General features: G+C 41.0%; 2 protein-coding genes and 1 long non-coding RNA gene across 5 annotated transcripts in view; 2 read left to right on the forward strand and 1 right to left on the reverse strand.

Annotated features, from left to right (window-relative positions):
* Window positions 1-3621: 3621 nt before the first annotated feature.
* On the forward strand, window positions 3622-7620 carry LOC133919301 (receptor kinase-like protein Xa21). Of its 2 annotated transcripts, XM_062363667.1 has the most exons (3): window positions 3622-3730; window positions 6151-6726; window positions 6814-7620. In XM_062363667.1, the coding sequence occupies exons 2-3, from the start codon at window positions 6240-6242 to the stop codon at window positions 7257-7259; spliced, it is 933 nt and encodes a 310-aa protein (XP_062219651.1). In that variant the 5' UTR covers window positions 3622-3730; window positions 6151-6239; the 3' UTR covers window positions 7260-7620. The 2 variants fall into 2 exon arrangements, with proteins under 2 accessions (XP_062219651.1, XP_062219652.1); XM_062363668.1 differs by lacking the exon at window positions 3622-3730 and having other exon boundaries at window positions 6131-6726.
* A 3082-nt stretch (window positions 7621-10702) lies between these two features.
* Window positions 10703-12661, reverse strand: LOC133919303 (uncharacterized). The gene is made up of 2 exons (XR_009909914.1): window positions 11639-12661; window positions 10703-11395 (listed from the first exon to the last, which is right to left on the reverse strand). It is a non-coding gene; the product is annotated as an uncharacterized LOC133919303 (long non-coding RNA).
* A 4050-nt stretch (window positions 12662-16711) lies between these two features.
* LOC133919306 (uncharacterized) overlaps window positions 16712-17426 on the forward strand; it is a 67247-nt gene continuing 66532 nt past the window's right edge. Inside the window, exons 1-2 of one of the 2 annotated variants that reach the window (XM_062363672.1) lie at window positions 16712-16905; window positions 16985-17116. The gene's annotated coding sequence lies outside the window, so the exon portion shown is untranslated. Of the gene's footprint in view, window positions 17117-17426 lie in introns of both variants that reach the window. The other variant, XR_009909915.1, reaches the window with a different exon arrangement.

Raw genomic sequence — 17426 nt, forward strand, 5'->3', positions numbered from 1 at the left:
TTTCCTCTTGATCCTTGTTTTCTGAAAATTATTATGATTATTTGAATTTGCAGTTTTTAACTTTGTGACCCTGTGTGTGTCTTTTTCAATCACTCCGATTAGTTTTACACTAGATCCAACAATTTAGTTTGTGGTTAAGTGTGTGATTTCCTTCAACAATCTTTATACGTTTATTTGTGAGTAAATTTCACAGACCCACTAATACTTAGGGTAAACTATCACAAACCCACCAACTTTAGTGTCCATTTTGGACACCCACTATTAAAAATTTATTCTCTGATTTTTGGAAATTTATTTGAGGCATTAAAATTTTTTAGAAGTTATAAAAGTAGTTTTTTTTTAGAATTTTAATTAAATATTGGCTAAGGATTTTTTGATCAAACCAATTAAAATAGGTTACTAGTGAGCTATAGTTTTCTCATAAAAATGTTTAGAATTTTTAGACCACTCTTATACTCCCAGATAAAATCGAGAGTTAAATAAAAAAATATGAACACACGTAACACGGGCACGACTGACCACAGCAAGAACGAGCGTCGAGCATGGCTGACCATGTGTATGTGCATCTATATGGCTTCTAATAAAAAATGGTCAACTTTATAAGTTGTAGATCTCGTCAAGGGCTGTAATTTATTATCATCGGACTTCATATGAAAAAGTTATGAATTCTTTAAGATAAGCTATCATCTATTATTATTGTCGACGGTGATATTTGATGTACTATCACTACTGGTTTGTGGTTACAACCGGTAGTGATTAGTCAAGTTTCACTACCGGTTCATAAGAAAGACCAACAATAATACTATCACTATTGGTTTATAGCTAGAATCGGTAGTGATAGTTAATTATCATTATCGGTTCTTTTAGGATGGACTTTTAGTGTCGGTCCTTGATACGAACCGATAATGATAGTTCATCACTGTCAGCTCGTAAGAAATCAGTAGTGATGAGACGAGATATATATATATATATATATATATATATATATGGGTTTTTATAATAGTGTCTCTGTAACAGTTTTGTGCAGGCTTCTTACGGTTGCGGTTCACGGAATCGACAATTGAGACAAGCTATCTGCAGTGGCTCTGTACAATTGTACATAATTTTTTAAGAGAAAATTGTATATACCTCTTAGGCCCCTACAAGTCACTTCAAGTTGTAATTACTCTTCTATAAATAAAATAGTTGTATTCCGCAATATACGAGTTTAACCCTAGTGTAAAATCCCTCCTCGTGGTTCTTGCATGTCTCAATATGGATATATTTGTTGTGATCTGAACTCGAGTGTTCCGTAAGGATGCAATATGAGAGGGTTTGACAACGTATTTGGACTAGAAGACTTCTCGTCTAGTCTGATTTAGGAGGGAATTGTAATGACAGATTTGATCTAATAGACTTTAATGCGCGGTTATACCCGTCTTCATCCCTACCTCTTCGTGCGGACAACCTACATCGAGTACTCGAGGTCATATCACAACAAATATTTTATATCATTAAGTTAGAGCTTTAAGGAGTTATTTCACGACGGGATTATACTTGTCGGGTAATATGTAACTATTTTACTTATACGGTGCTATTTATAATTTGGAGTGACTTGTAGGAGGATAGTTGTATTTTTCCCATTTTAACCCATTTTAATATAATATTTTAATATTAATCCGTACTAGACTACATTTGCAGCATCTAACCTTATGGTCACGTCTGATCCACGTGGAGCAGACATGGCTCTGGCTGTCGCACCGCATGCACTTGTACCGTCGATCTTCTGATGACCGATTTACTGGGTTTGATTCTGAAGATGGGTTAACTGGCAAGTGGTATAATCAGATACCCCAGAAGAATAAAACAGTAAAAGTCCTATTTATTATAGTTGATTATTTTTCAAGTATTAGGAATTAACTTATTTTCAATCACCATTCTAGGCCCACAGTCTACGTCAACCACTTCAGCGCCTATATGTAGATTATTTTCCCTGAGGATCCAAAGGCCTAGGATAGTAATTCAATAAAAAAAATTGGTTTAAAGAATTTGAGAAATAGCAAAATTGGTGACGATAAAAACATGCTAGCTAACCTAAGCTTAGCTTGGCTAGCATGGGTGGAAGTTTAGCAACTGAATTTGTGTTTGAGTCTTTAGCTTATCCTTTGTGTCTTCCGAGGATTTTTGTGTATCCTTTTTGTCAGAGTGTCATGTTTTTTGACAGTATAATAATGATTGATTATATGCATCTTTTGATGCAGAGGCTGGGATAATAATTTATTCTGTTATATAAAAAAAGCTTGGCTAACTTGATCCTAGATATTGTTTTTGGCAAACTAACCAATAGTTAGCCAAGTTACTATTTGGTTAAATTAGGTGCGTTAAACTAGGTTAGCAATAAAAAATGATAGGTTAGCCCAAGTTTTTCTTTGAATGGTGGGTTAGCCCAAGCTAACACGTTGATGGGTCAGTATAACACTGGGTTAAAGTTTAGAGGTGCTGAAGGCTTTGATTGGATTTTATTAACCCCGCCTAACCCACCCATTAACCTCTGACCAAACAAAACCTTGAATTAATATAGAACTGTATAAAACTCTGACCACTGAATTTTAATGACAGAAACTAAAAATAAACCTTTTGAACTAAACATTTTATCTGGAACTTAATCTTTTGGGTATACGTGAATTTAATATGCTATCAGAGTCAAAAATTCCAAATTTGAAACCTAGGTAACCCAGTTTAAGAGGAAAAAGTTTTTTGAGTCCGCTTCGTCCATGTTGTTAGCTTGAGGGAACTTAGACTTAGAGGAGTGGTAAAGTATATATTGCCTGTGTTTTCCAATATAATCGTTGTTGTTGGGTGAACTACTCGGCTCACCAAACTCGTAAATTAAGCAAGCTATAGAAATTTAGTAGAGTTTAAACTTTAAAATATTACCTAAAGATCGTGTATTTGACTCTTCAGAGAACATCTTATATTTGTCTCATGCTCAAATGAGCGGTTTTTATATATAAAAAGTGTAGTGCGCATATATTTTACCCTTCATAGAAATAATTGTTTGGCTAGATATTTTTTCCAATTCAAACCATACTCACCATTACCGTGTGAAGCACGGCACTGTACAGACTATATATTCTTGTCCAAACTAGATAGATACAAGTTGACTTGACCCGCTACGCTGTCAATGAAAAACTACGAACGAATTATGCCCACACAATACATTCTGGAATTGCGCTCATCACAAAGAACCAAATCGGATTTGGATACGAGAATCTTGTACCAGTAGACCATTCCACGAGCTGATTTTTGACAGAATCGAAACCGAACAAGACAAGTGTCACATCAGCGCAGAATTTCTCTGTCCGCTTCCTGCTGAAAAGTAAGGAGCTGGACAAGAAGTAGAACTCTGGGATTCGAGGCTGGACATGCCGCAACAATCTTGTCCAGCTCAGGAGATGGAAGCTAAAAGAAAAGAGAGAGATAACGCAAGTGGCAGTAGCTAAAAAAAAAGTGGCAGTAACTAACTGGTAAGTTTGATGGACTCAGGGTCTTCGCTAATGGCGGTCAAGCTAAGATAAGGCGTGAGTGAAAATGCAAGTGTGTGGATGTAATGGCGTTGTAAAACTGTTTCCTGGGGCCTGAACCAGATGAGTATCCAACTCGAAGCTCACAGTTCACACACCAGTACACCACCCGGCAAAACCAAGGAGAACGAAAAGGCTGCTGTATTCTGCGCTCCAGCCGAGTAGAGGTACCCTACTCTCTCTCTCTCTCTCTCTCTCTCTCTCTCTCTCTCTCTCTCTCTCTCTCTCTCTCTCTCTCTCTCTTCTCCTGATTAGTGCTCCTACTTAACAGACCATTTCAGCTTGTTAGTTGCTGTAACTCAGCCATGCTTGCCAATATTATGCTGGGACTGAAGTGTGAGCAATTGAATTGACAAAATTCTTCCTTTCTTTTAAGTAACTGACAAGCACATGTATTGCACGGGTATATCGTAGGCGAATTCGACAGGCTTGCGCTTGTTGATTTCTCGAAAGGAACTTGCAAGCTACCTCGTTCTAGCCAGCTATAGAATATGCGCACGACGTAGCTCCAGTAGTGAACATGCAATATATAGTATGCCACCAAGTTTATTCTTTATATTTTGCAGGTGACAAGTGCCTTATGTGTCTCTCCAAACAGCTGGCGAATCTCGCCATGCTTATACTATTAGCGTTGCTGCTCCTGTGCTATGGAGTTGGAAACGTCTATTGCGTTCATGAGAACAACACGGACCTGCACTCACTGCTCGATTTCAAGCAGGGTATCACCAGGGATCCTAATGGGGCCTTGAGCTCTTGGAACACCAATACCCACTATTGTAGGTGGAAGTATGTCACATGCACCCAGACCCGACCATGGCGCGTCTCCGGGCTCAACCTTACGGGCCAAAGTTTAGAAGGCCAAATCAGCTACTCTCTTGCAAACCTAACGTTCCTTAGTGTGGTTGATCTGTCCATTAACAGCTTCTTTGGCGAGTTACCTCCTCTTATCTGAATGGGAACTCACTTGAGGAGAATATTCCTGATACACTTACAAATTGTTCCAAACTAGAGAATCTTGACCTCTCTCACAACCAGTTCTCTGGTACCATTCCTCTTAAAATAGGCTCCCTTTCCAATCTAGGAGTTTTGATTCTTGACCATAATAATCTCACCGGGATCATCCCTCCTACCTTCTCAAACCTCACCAGCTTGTACTTATGCGGTATTATAGAAAATCAACTCGAAGGAAGCATTCCCCATGGGATTTGGCAATCATCCAATATGGTGGCTTTGACACTCGGTAATAATAGCCTTTCAGGTGAAATCCCTCAATCGATTAATATGTCTCGTCTCAAAATTCTAGGTTTGGAGTTCAATAAGCTAAGCAAGGTTTTGCCATCTAACATTGGGGATGCCCTCCCTAGTCTCCAACGTCTAACATTGGGAGGCAACACGTTCGTAGGTCAAATCCCAACTTCCCTAGGCAATGCTTCAGGGCTGCAGGTGATAGACTTATCAGGAAACAGTTTCACAGGCCTAGTTCCTGCTTCTTTGGAAAAGCTTTCTAGCCTAAAACAGCTAAACCTTGAAAGGAACAAGCTTGAAGCAGAGGATAGGCAAAGCTGGGAATTCTTACATGCTTTGAGAAACTGTCGTTCTCTAACCGTTCTCTCACTCTATGATAACCGGCTGCAGGGAGATATACCAGATTCGGTTGGTACCTTATCCACCACCCTTGAAAAACTGTTATTCGGCATAAACGAATTAACAGGGATAGTCCCCCCTACCATAGGGAACCTTCATAACCTGATTGAACTGGGACTAGATGAGAACAATTTGAGTGGTGCAGCTGAAGAATGGATTGGAAAGCTAAAAAACCTACAAGGTCTATTTCTCAGCGGCAACAACTTTACCGGTTCAATTCCATCCTCCATCGGCTACCTTGCTCAGTTGACATTGCTCTTTCTAGATAGAAATGAATTCGAAGGTCCCATAGAAATGAATTCGAAGGTCCCATACCTCTCAGTATTGAAAACCTTGTACAGCTCTCAGTGCTGAACCTCAGCTACAATAACTTCCAGGGTAACATACCTATATGGGTTGGAAATCTTAAACAACTCATTCAACTAGACCTTTCATCAAACAAGTTTATTGGGGAAATTCCTTATGGTCTGGGGCAATGCCAAAACTTAGTAACAATACAAATGGACCAAAATTTTCTCATAGGAAACATTCCGGCGTCATTAGGTGACATAAAGGGCTTGATCTTACTCAACCTTTCCCATAATAATTTGTCGGGGAGCATCCCTATAACCCTCAATTATCTATCAATCCTCAACAAGCTAGATCTTTCATACAATAATCTCCAAGGAGAATTACCACAAAATGGAGTGTTAGCAGATCCTACCGTTGTTTCACTCTATGGAAATCAGGGACTCTGCGGAGGAGCTGTCATTCTCCATATGCCCTCATGCCCAACTGTTTCTCATAGAATTGGAAAACAATATTACTTGGTTTGAGTGTTGATTCCCATATTTGGCTTCATGTCACTCGTATTGTTGATCTACCTTTTACTCCTTGTGAAGAAGATCCCCCAAAAAAATATATCACTGACTTCTTTTGGCCAGGATTTTCTTAGAGTTTCTAGATCAAGCCACAAGGAACTTCTCAGAATCTAACCTTGTTGGGAGAGGAAGCTATGGTTCAGTCTATAGAGGAAAGTTAAAGGAAGACAAAATGGAGGTGGCCGTGAAGGTTTTCAACCTTGAGATGCAAGGTGCAGAGAGAAGCTTCATGTCAGAATGTGAAGTACTGAGAAGCATTCAGCATCGGAATCTTCTCCCCATCATAACTGCATGCTCGTCAATCAATAACAACGGCGATGATTTCAAAGCTTTAGTTTATGAGTACATGCCTAACGGGAATCTGGACACATGGTTGCATCCCAATGGAGAGGGTAAAGCTCTAAATAAGCGTCTAGGCCTAACCCAAAGAATAAGCATAGCCGTAAACATAGCTGATGCATTGGACTATTTGCATCATGACTGTGGAAGGCCCACTGTTCATTGTGACTTGAAGCCTAGTAACATCCTTCTAGATGTTTATATGACCGCTCTTTTGGGAGATTTCGGTATTGCAAGGTTTTATGCTGATTCCTCGTCAACATCAACATGCTCAATCAGTATAATCGGTTTGAAAGGTACTATAGGATATATTCCTCCAGGTATGGTGATTCTGTATAACCTTTATTTTATCTAATACAACACTATACTTCTGCATAACTTCACGTTTGACATACATGCCTCTTTAGAGTACGCGGGCGGAGGCCATGCATCAACTTCTGGGGATGTGTATAGTTTTGGAATAGTGCTATTGGAGATGCTGACAGGCAAAAGACCAACACATCCTATGTTCAAGGATGGACTTGACATCGTCAACTTCGTGGAGAGCAGCTTTCCAGAACAAATGTTACAAGTCATTGATCCTCATCTCATAGATGAATACAATGACTTTTCTCAACAAAAGATGGTAACAGAAAATGTGTTCACCCAATGCGTGGCGTCTCTGTTGCAGGTCGCGCTTTCTTGTACCCACGCATTGCCAACAGAACGAATGAACATGAGACAAATAGCCACCAAGATGCATGCAATCAAGACGTCATGTCTTGTACGGAAATCTAAGAGTCTATTTGAGAGAGCTTCAACTTTAAAATTTTTTGAAGTTAGATTTTTTAGTTCTAAAAGTTTGTGGTACTAGAACTATAGATACACTAAAGGTGTTTGTATGAGCTATCTTGTTTTTATTTTAAACTAAAAATATATGTTTAAACTACTTTATTTTAGTATACAAACTATATATCTGATGTGGAGCTGGGAGCTAGAGCTCAGTGAAATAGAGCCTAAGTATGCTAGCTAGAGCTACTTGTTTAACTGGAACTGTGGAGCTGCGGCACTGAGAGTTAGCAATGGGTATGTAGGATTCTTTATGCTCTGATCCCCGAGAACGTTTTGAAGTCTCAATCCATTATGTTGTTCATTTTTTCTTTTTTTAAATAATTAGTGTACAAATGTACAACAAGACTTTTTGGTGAATAACAAAATTACCTAATATTTGTATATGATATGGATCCTTCTATATCTGTTCTGGAAATACAGAGGATCAGATGACCACATGACTAGAGGACCACTAGCTACATGTGAGGTGTTGAGAAGCATTTATCATCAGAACCTTCTCCTATCCTAACTGCATGTTCAGCTATAGACAATAGAGGTAATGATTTCAAAGCTCTTTGTTTCCCGAACAGAAACTTGTGTCAAAGTTTATAAACTTGAAAAGTAATAAAAACGGTCGTACCAGTTTCGCAAGGTATATGAAGTAAAGGAGAACGATGTAACGGGAACATGACCTTTATTCATTTATTATCGAATTCATAAAGTACATGATTTCTCAGATTATAACATGTTACTCCACAACGCACACGATGATCCGATGATTATATCTTCTTGGTTCCCGAGGCTTCGCGAAGCAACTCCGGTTAATTACGCCTTCGAGCTACCTCCGATTAAGCTACGCTGGTGGTCGTCGTCTCGAGGTTGTCTCTGAGTCTGCAAAGCTGTCTCATTGACCATAGGCAACCCGGGGCATCATCGATCGATATTGACCTTGGCATAGTGTAAAGGCAACATAGGTGAGTTAGCAGTACAGCACGACGCGTAGCTTCAACTGATGCAATAGCTAGGCTACGACTAAGAGCTCAGCGCCGTACTTAGTTCACTAACTCTCTCGGACCTCAGTATGAAACTTCATTGGTCCACCGAAAGCAACAGGCAACAGCCACGAAGGCAAAAGCCACACAGGCCACAGGCCCCGATGGCAAGGGTTATCACATTTCTCACTGCTGATTGCTCATAAATATCATGGAGGGGAGGTATATGTCATCTCCCACAGCAGTAGAATGATTCAATCGGCAACAGCATGACCAATGTTTCAGTAGGCAGCAAGGTGAGTAGGGGGCAGCATAAGATTGCCCACCATCAAATAAGCAGCAGCAACAGCATCCATAGGCCTTAACAACACTGTTGGCCCAAGTCATCATCAAGCAAGGCAATTGCCACTGTGAATTGATCAACTCCATCTGAGCATTGTCACCATCAAATAGCACAGAGAACACTGAACAACAAAGGCTCTACCCAATTCAGCCTTTATGAGCTTCAATTTAACCATCACAGATGACATAACAGCAATAAGGCGCAACAATGGGCCATGGAACTGAATTGGCCTCATCACCTCAGGAGCCAAGAACACGTCATCCGGCAACAAGAATACGACTACAGGCAAATCAGGCCAGACCAACAGGCCATACATTGGCCACATGCCATAACACAATAGTCAGGCTGAGAGGAGGCAGTAGAGAATACACACACTCCACCCGAGCCCAGAACAGAGAGGGATCACGGTGACTGGGCTCCAGAACGAGCACAACGGCGACACGATCGCAACCCCAATAGAGAAAGAGAGGTCACAGTGGCCAGGCTTCAGCACACAAGCACACCACACCGGCCGGTAAACACATCGACCAGGAACATGCAACGGCGAGCACGCCTGGCCGGCAAATACATCGGCCAAGAAACAAAGACCGCAACGGCGAGCACGTCTGGCCAGCAAACACATCGGCGAGCAACGCATCATAGGCACGTGTACACGGCCGGGCAGCATACAACGCGTCGGCACGAGGCACACAACACAAAGGGGCATGAAGCCACCACGGCACGGCCGGAGCGCAGCGTTGTGGCTGGAGCAGATGTGAACTCGATGGCGTGACGGCCGGGCTCGGACATGAACACGATGGGCATAGAGAGGAAACACACGTCGGCGGCCGGGCATAGCATAAGCACAACGGCACGCATACGGGTACAGGGGAGGAGAAACGCACTGACGGACGGGCATAGCATAAGCACAACAACACGCATACGAGCGGCGAGATCGACGGCGACGGCACGATGACTGGCTGGGGCAACATGACCGCACCCAACATAGCAACGATCGAAGGAATAACAAGACAAGGGAGATCAAACACGCATGGCACGATCAGACTCACTTGTGCGAGCGAGAGGACCGAGCTTCACCATCTCGGCGGCAGGACGACAATTGGCGAACGGCGATCGTGAATCGGCGGTGGTGGCGAAGACAACACTCGGCCACGAGTCTTCCAATTAATCTCCGCCCGCACCTGTTCCCTTCCCCTTATATAGGGGCGGCTAGGGTTCCCCGGGAAGAGATAAAGATCGAGGTTGGTTAGGATTTGGGGGAGGAGTCCCGATCGAACATGGTTGGAGATGGGGATAAGGCGTCGGCGGTCCACAGAGCAGAGAAGGAGGAGGAAAAGAAAGCACATACGGTTGGGCGGCTGGGCCCAGGAGATAAACAGCGGCGCGGCCAAGCCAGAGAGAGGTCAGCGCTGCGTGAGAGAGGGGCGGCGCATCCGAGTGGAGAAGAAGCACATGAGTTCAGGTGCGGGGAAGGAAAAGAGAGGAAGGGCACGAGCTCGGGCCGGCGTGAGGGAGGCGACCAGGGGAAAAGAAGCCAAGGTGGGCCGGCTCGAGCTCTCCCATCCCGAAGATAAAGAAGGGGGGGGGGTCATGGGCCAGCCCCAGTGGCAAGAGGGGGAGAAAGAACGGGCCTGGGCCAGGCCAACCGAAGAGAAAGCAATCCCCTTCTATTTTTCTTTCTCTTCTCCCTTTTTCCTCTTATATATATATATGCTATGTATATGCTCCCACATATACATTAAAAAATATAATAAATATGAAATGCGCACTTACGCCAAAACGCCATCGTACACTCTAATTTATGAGTTCATGCACGTTGCAGTCCCCGTGTGTGATAATGCTTAATTATTGAATAAAGCACGGTAAATTATGTAATGAAAGTAGTAGTAGATATTAAAGTGTGTTTAATATATTACATGTTTAGATACAAAATAAGATACGAAATATAGCGACATTAAATTTGATATAGCCAATAGTAAATGTTTAAGTCTGCAATTATTATATTATAATATAGGTAATTTGTTCTTTAGCATATAATGATATAGTTAATCATACTTATTGGAACCTAGAGTGCTTGTTGATTCCAAAAAGTCAGAATTGTCTTCAGTACCACCACAAGTTACCTACTAGAAGAAATAAAAAAATATTCAATTAATTTCTGCTCTGAAAGAACTGGAAAACTATTATTGTTCAATAGCATGCTTTTACCTAGAAATGTGCCTATGGAAAACAATTGTATGCTTGCATATTCAGAAAACAACACTGAACTCTCTTTTCTAGCAAAACCGGACTGAATTTCAGAAAAAGAAAACTGCACAGTTCACTGTTCCAGCAAACAAATAGACCATCTAAGTGCCAGCTTAATTTCGAAAGCGCCCAACAAACGCTTAAATTAAATAAGTAAAATTCACTGTATAACAAGTTCTTGCATGCAGGTGAAGATGTCCCTTTCTAGTCTCTGAAAGGGAAATACATTTATCCTGAAATATGAAGATGTTACTTGTAAGCAAAAATGCAAATCGGCACATTTGGTGTTTTGTAAATCTATATTTACCAACATTATAACAGATGGTGATATCAAATTTAAGAGCTTTAAGTCTAATTTATTTCAATGCATAGATAATTTGTCTAAATTATTATAATCTTATGTAGATGATATGTAATGATTGGCTGCAAAGGTGGAATTTAAAATTAACAAATATGTCTACAACCATGAAGATCTCAAGAGCAACAACATATGGGTTTCACTCTGACATATAGTTCTCACTGATTACTCGCTCTTCACAATGTGCCGTTGAGCTTCACCACGACCAGCGTCGAGCAGCTTCTTTGTCATCTCGATGTCTGCATTTTCGCAAACAGGCAGTGCACCAAAATCAGTCTTGACATTTACATCACTGAAATTAGTCTTGACATTTACATCACCGAAATCAGTCTTGACATTTACATTTCCATGCATCAGATTCAGGATTACACTGAAGAATAAGTAAGAATTCAGGAAGAGGAGATAAGGCAGTCTCCTGCAATTAAAATTTTTGACCTCTAACTTAAGTAAATGAACAATAAAATCAAATGAAAGTTTATTACCTGCAGTAACCCTCAGAAATATCAGAGCTTGATCGCATTGTGTATGTATATAGAATGTACGTGTAATGATTGCGAAGAAAAACATTGGTTAAGAAAAACTTTTCTGAGAAAAGGAAAATGACATAACTAATTATCCATATGGAAAATTACCTTAGTCCCAGCAATGCCCATTGCTAGCCCAATATCGACCTCAAGCACATCGACTGGCTTTTCCAGTCTGACAAAAAATGGAATAAAAAAGGTGACCTACTGTAAGGATCTGCCCAAATTGTATTCAAATTACTCAAATTGAGCGATCATTTAATAAGATAAGAGGTAGCACACATCCGTCTCTCGACACGCCACGTGCTAACCCACATCTTATCACAACAATCGTAGTCTCTAAATGATTAAAACGAATCCAATCCCAGCAGTCCTAATATGTGTGTTTTGATAATTCTCAGGAGAACTATTATCCACACATCTCTCCACCAACATGTACATCACAACATCGTGATAAAAGAAGAATTCAAGTGATTACAAGTTGATAAAATAACAAAAGACAAGTATCATCTAGCGTAAATATACATATATCGTAGCGGAATAAACATCTAAAAGAAAATGAAGACCGATGATGCCATTTGCCCACAAGGCAACCGACCGGGATTAGTATTAGTATGGTAGCTACTCATCACCACACCGCTCTCGATGGGGTACAAGTAGTTAGCTTCTAAAGTTTTCCTGCAAAACAATCAACAAAGCACGATGAGTACGAAGGTACTCACAAATCTTACTCGTATGGGTATATATATTTTTGACTTCAAAGATAATGCATTTGGATAAGTTAGCAAGGAATATACCACAAGGTTAGAATGAATTATGCGAAAAACAATTCAACCTACAACTTAACATATAAACACCTGCATAACTTAACACTTAAACTATCCTATCATGACCACAAGAACATAATCATATACGATAGGTGAATTAAACAGCGGTCTATGGCATCCGAGTTCATCTCCCGACCTGCCCCTAACACCGCCCACATCTTAACATTTCAACATTATTTTCATCGTGAAAATAATTAAACCTATAGCTCACGAACGATGAAACGTTCCACCACTCGACTTCTGCCGGTGAGCTAGGCATTGCTAAGCATTTCGAATAATTTTAAGTTGAACATTAACATAGTTATCCCCAAGTTACAAGGATGAAGATCAACGATATACCAAGGTAGGAACATATGCAACAAGATAGGGGTTACCTACTTCCCGACATCAACTAGCTAAATATGCAATTACGACACATAGCAATATCTAACAAGTTGACCGATAATTCACCAAAATATAGGAGAAATATACATCGATGCTTGCCTTAGTGCTCTGGTTCACAATCAATATCAACCACACAATTCTTCTCAAGAAACCCCGTCATTCTCTGATTCGTCAATCACTAAAAGAGAGAAAGTGCATCTCAATAAGCATGATAAAATGCCATAAATTATGCTTTATGATACATGATCATAAACAAGATGCAACATGACATGTCATGAAAATATTTTTCCTAGTTAGCACATATTATAAGAAGACTATCAAAATTGGTTTCACCAAATTTGGACTTGTAATGAATTAATAGTGAATTAATGAAGCTTTAACATGATCAATTTATCTCATAAACTTAATTAATTATTTCATGACTCTAGATATTTTTAATAGTTAGAGGACATTATTATGAAAGCAGCAAAATTGGTTTCACAATTTTTGAATCTATAAAGAATTTATTATGAAGTTTACAAGTTTCAATAAAATTGTAAACTGCACTAAAACGAGTCTGTCTGAGTTGACCGTGGTCAGACCGCCAATATAGGTGGTCAAACCACTGGGAGTGATGGTCAGATCATGGGGAAAGGTGGTCAGACTCCTGGGAAGTGCCTCGGTTTGATACTTGGCGGTCAGACCGGCCCGAGGGACGGTCCGACTCCAGGAACGACGGTCAGACCACTATGAGACGCTGTCAGACCGCTGTGCTTGGCCGATGGCACTTAGCGAGCTCACCGGTGATGATTCCAGTGACACCTTTGGCCAAGGCTAAAAATGCATCTAGGCCCCATATATGGGTTTTGACTAATTGGTGACAAACGATTAAGGGACTAACATGTTTATTATGATTATGAATAGGTTTTAGTCTTGATGGAGAAGTTAAACAATGTTGACGTCCCTCAAAAGAAAAGAGAAGCAGCAAGTAGTTACTCAATAGGTTTTAATTCACTTTATTTTTGAATTTGAGTTTAGGAATGTCGTTCTATCAAGAGGGACGTGTATTGATAGTTTTGATGGTGTCTCAATGCTCAAGTATCCTTTCAGAACAAAAAAAATTGAGAGATACAATAATCCGCAAACACCAGGAAAGTGCTGCTTTTTGTCTGAACCTGAAGTCTTCGGGTTGGACCGGATACTCCGGATTCTGGACAGTAGCCTGGAGTCTCCGGGTAGAGCTCCGAGCCGGGCTCTCGGGATGGGTTTAATGTTTTAACCCGGAGTCTCCGGGTTGACCCGGATACTCCGGGTGACCGAAGTCTCCGAACTACACTCCGACAGAGAGTCTTGGTTAGAGTCTAAAAGTTTCACCCGGACCCTCCGGGTTGACACGGATACTCCGGGTTCTGTGTTCATCCGGACCCTCCAGGTTGGGTTCCGGACAGACTCGTGGTTGTGCGATTTGTGCCAACCCGGAGTCTCTGGGTTGACCCGGATACTCCGGGTCAGTTCAAAAAGCACAGTAACGGCTAGTTTTTGAGGGGAAAAGTATAAATACGCATCACCCCCTCCTTCATTTGCTGCTAAACAACTCGTGGACAAACTCATTCATAGCCATTCAATAGCCCTCCTAACTCCTCTAAAGTATTAAATCTTGGAAGATTTGGAGAGTAGGGTTGGGAGAGTGAGACTAAAAGCTAGTGAGCTTAAATCCAATCTTGAGCACTTGAGTTCATCGCCAAGCTATCGATCCGCGTTCTTTACTTTTGGAGCCTTGTGCTCCTAGACAGTTAGACGTCGCCCGGAGAGCACCCAAGCTTATGGAGTGCCCCAGGAAGTTTGTATTACCCTAACAATTTGAGTAAGCAACCCTAGCTTGATCTTGGTAGTCGCTTAGGTGAGGATAGGGTTGAAAGAGAATCGGCTCTTTGTGAGCTCCTCAACGGAGACGTAGGCACTTCTTTGTGGAGTGGCCAAACTTTGGGATACAAATTCTTATCTTCTTTACTTTTTTGCATACTTTCTTGTTCTAGTTAATTTTAGACGATTTGCCCCTATCTACTTGCTTGTGAGCATGTAGTTGCAGGTTGTTGGTCAATAGATCTTTAGACATCTATTAGAACTTGTGGTAACTCATTGGCTAAAGTAGATTTGCTTAAAGGTTCTTAGTTTTTGATTTCCTGTTCAGGCCGGACTATCTGAGTTCACTCGGAGTATCCGGGTCTGTATAACCCGGAGTCTCCGGGTTGACCAGAAGTATCCGGACACTGTAATCTGCTACGAAGTTTTAAATTTCATATATCGACTATTCACCCCCCCCCCCTCTAAGCTACATCAAGTACATTCAAAGGCCGGCACCTAAATGCTCTATGTAATTAGAGGGATCCATTTTAGGTGGTTTGAGCGACATACATGGAGCCAAGAGCTTGGACCCCATGGATCAACGTCCATATCTAGATGGACCTCGGTTCTATGGTTATGGGGAGTGGGGGAAACTCAGGGGAAACGAGGGGAAAGGGGTTGGGGAGCTTCAACTTGGTGTGAGGAAGCTTTCTTGAGGGTTAGCTGGCTCCAGGGAAACTCTGATGTGGAGATCGACTTCGGGGTGCTCCAATTGGTCTAGAGGTGGAAGAAAAGCTTGAGGCTTGCTCCGACGAAGGGGGTGCTTGGGGATGAGCTCGAAGACGACGTGGGGAACTCATGGGCGACCTTCTCCTTCAAGCTTCAGCTTCTGTTGAGCTCGAGGTGGAGGAATGGTGAAGGATCCTCTCTCTCTCTCTCTCTCTCTCTCTCTCTCTCTCGGGTGGGGGAAGGAGTGAACGAGTGAGAGGTGGTCGATTGGGCTTTAGTTGCCGCTCTGAGCCCTGGCGGTCAGACCACGGGTAGGTCCGGTCAAACCACGGGCTAACCCACATGTAAAAGTTCTCCCTCCCTTTTCCCTTTTCTACCAATTTTTCTCCCTTTCCTTCCTAAATAGTTTTGGGCTATCTAGCTACCTTCAAACAATTCCAACTCATAATGTAGGTGGAAAAAGCGAGGTGTTTAACGACATAACCTTTTCAAAAAGTTTTTGGAACACATAAAACAAAAACCAAAAACATGAATTATGATGTCATGGTGCATATGCATGCTCGATATCTAGGTTGGGGTTTTTGGGGTGTGACACCTACCCCTAATCCTCCAACAAATCTGCAACGGCATTGAATTAAATACACCCAGAAGCTCAGCCATGTTGAATTCAATTCAGTGTATATATCTATGTACCACTTGCAACCCAAGAGCAAAGAATAATAACTGAAATAACATTCAGAACTTGAAGCATGGGTGATCACTATGACTCAATATCTGCTCTAGAGTACTAAATAGACTTTGCCCATGTGCCACATCAAGTAAAATGTCAGATCAGATCTGTCACTCAGAAGTCATGCTTTGATTTCTTAAAGGACAAACCATGCTATACTTATAATGCATTTCAAGATCTGCTTGAATTTGACAGAGATGGTGGTTAAAAAAATGTACATTTAAAAGTTTTAAGCCTACACAGGTTACAAACTGAGGGTGCTGAGTGTTGACTGTTTTTTATTATGAATCTGAACTCTGACCAAGTTATATCATTAAATTGCCGAGGAAGCTACATGCTTGGAGATCTACAGAAATTGGCAGCGAGTGCTATTTCATTTGCAGCTGCTTCAGTTCTCCCACAAATATGAAATGTCGCTGTACCAATAATTTTTTGTCATGGTGCTTCAGTAAATTCTATTATTATCAAAAGAATCGATCAAAAGCTAAAGGTTAGGAGCAAGAGGAGCAACCTGCTTGTGGGAGGAGGATGGCCAAGTGGTAGCAGATGGATTTGCACTACTGCCCTCTCTCACTGATTTGATCAAGTGTGTGTGCTTGTGAGCGCTTGCAAGTGTTGCGCTCTTATTTTGCTTATAGCTATTGAGCATAAGTGTAGGGTACTTTGCAGAATAGTTGATTACGAGATACAACATGTACTTTTGTTGCAGCTCAGTGCAATTTTGGGAATAGGTGTCAATTCACATTTGAGTGCTAATGGCTCTATTACAATTGCAGATTTGCAACTAATATATTGCTTTTTTATTTGCAGGCCAGAGATTGGCACCACCTTGCAGGCTTGCACTACCAGAACATTGTTTCTTCTTCATCAGTTAACAAGATTTGTCTCCTTTATCAAGATCGATCAAACCAACATTGTGAGCTCAGTTGTCTTATTCTCCAAGTACGTACCTATTGTCTTATTTTTAATAGATACAATAAACAAAAAAAAAAACACATTTACCATTTAACTTTCAAAGTCCTTCTCTCTTATTTTTAATAGATACAATAAACAAAAAAAACACATTTACCATTTAACTTTCAAAGTCCTTCTCTGTGGTAATCTTGAAAATTTTATTTATCTAACCGCATGTTCAATTAGTCATGTCTACATTCAGATTATCTGTTTTGAACCTGCTTCCAATAGCTTTTATAAAATCAGCATTTTCTTACCAGCTTTGAGTATATTATGTATAAGCAACTAAAGTCTAAAT

This window comes from Phragmites australis, chromosome 5 (genome assembly GCF_958298935.1).
Source record: "Phragmites australis chromosome 5, lpPhrAust1.1, whole genome shotgun sequence".
Taxonomy (NCBI): domain Eukaryota; kingdom Viridiplantae; phylum Streptophyta; class Magnoliopsida; order Poales; family Poaceae; genus Phragmites; species Phragmites australis.

What these genes read in the sequence shown, in the direction of transcription:
- LOC133919301 (XM_062363667.1), top strand. Translation starts at nt 6,240, where the DNA reads ATGGAGGTGGCCGTGAAGGTTTTCAACCTTGAGATGCAAGGTGCAGAG. An exon ending in TATAGGATATATTCCTCCAG is followed by an intron (nt 6,727 to 6,813) that starts GTATGGTGATTC and finishes ATGCCTCTTTAG; the next exon opens with AGTACGCGGGCGGAGGCCAT.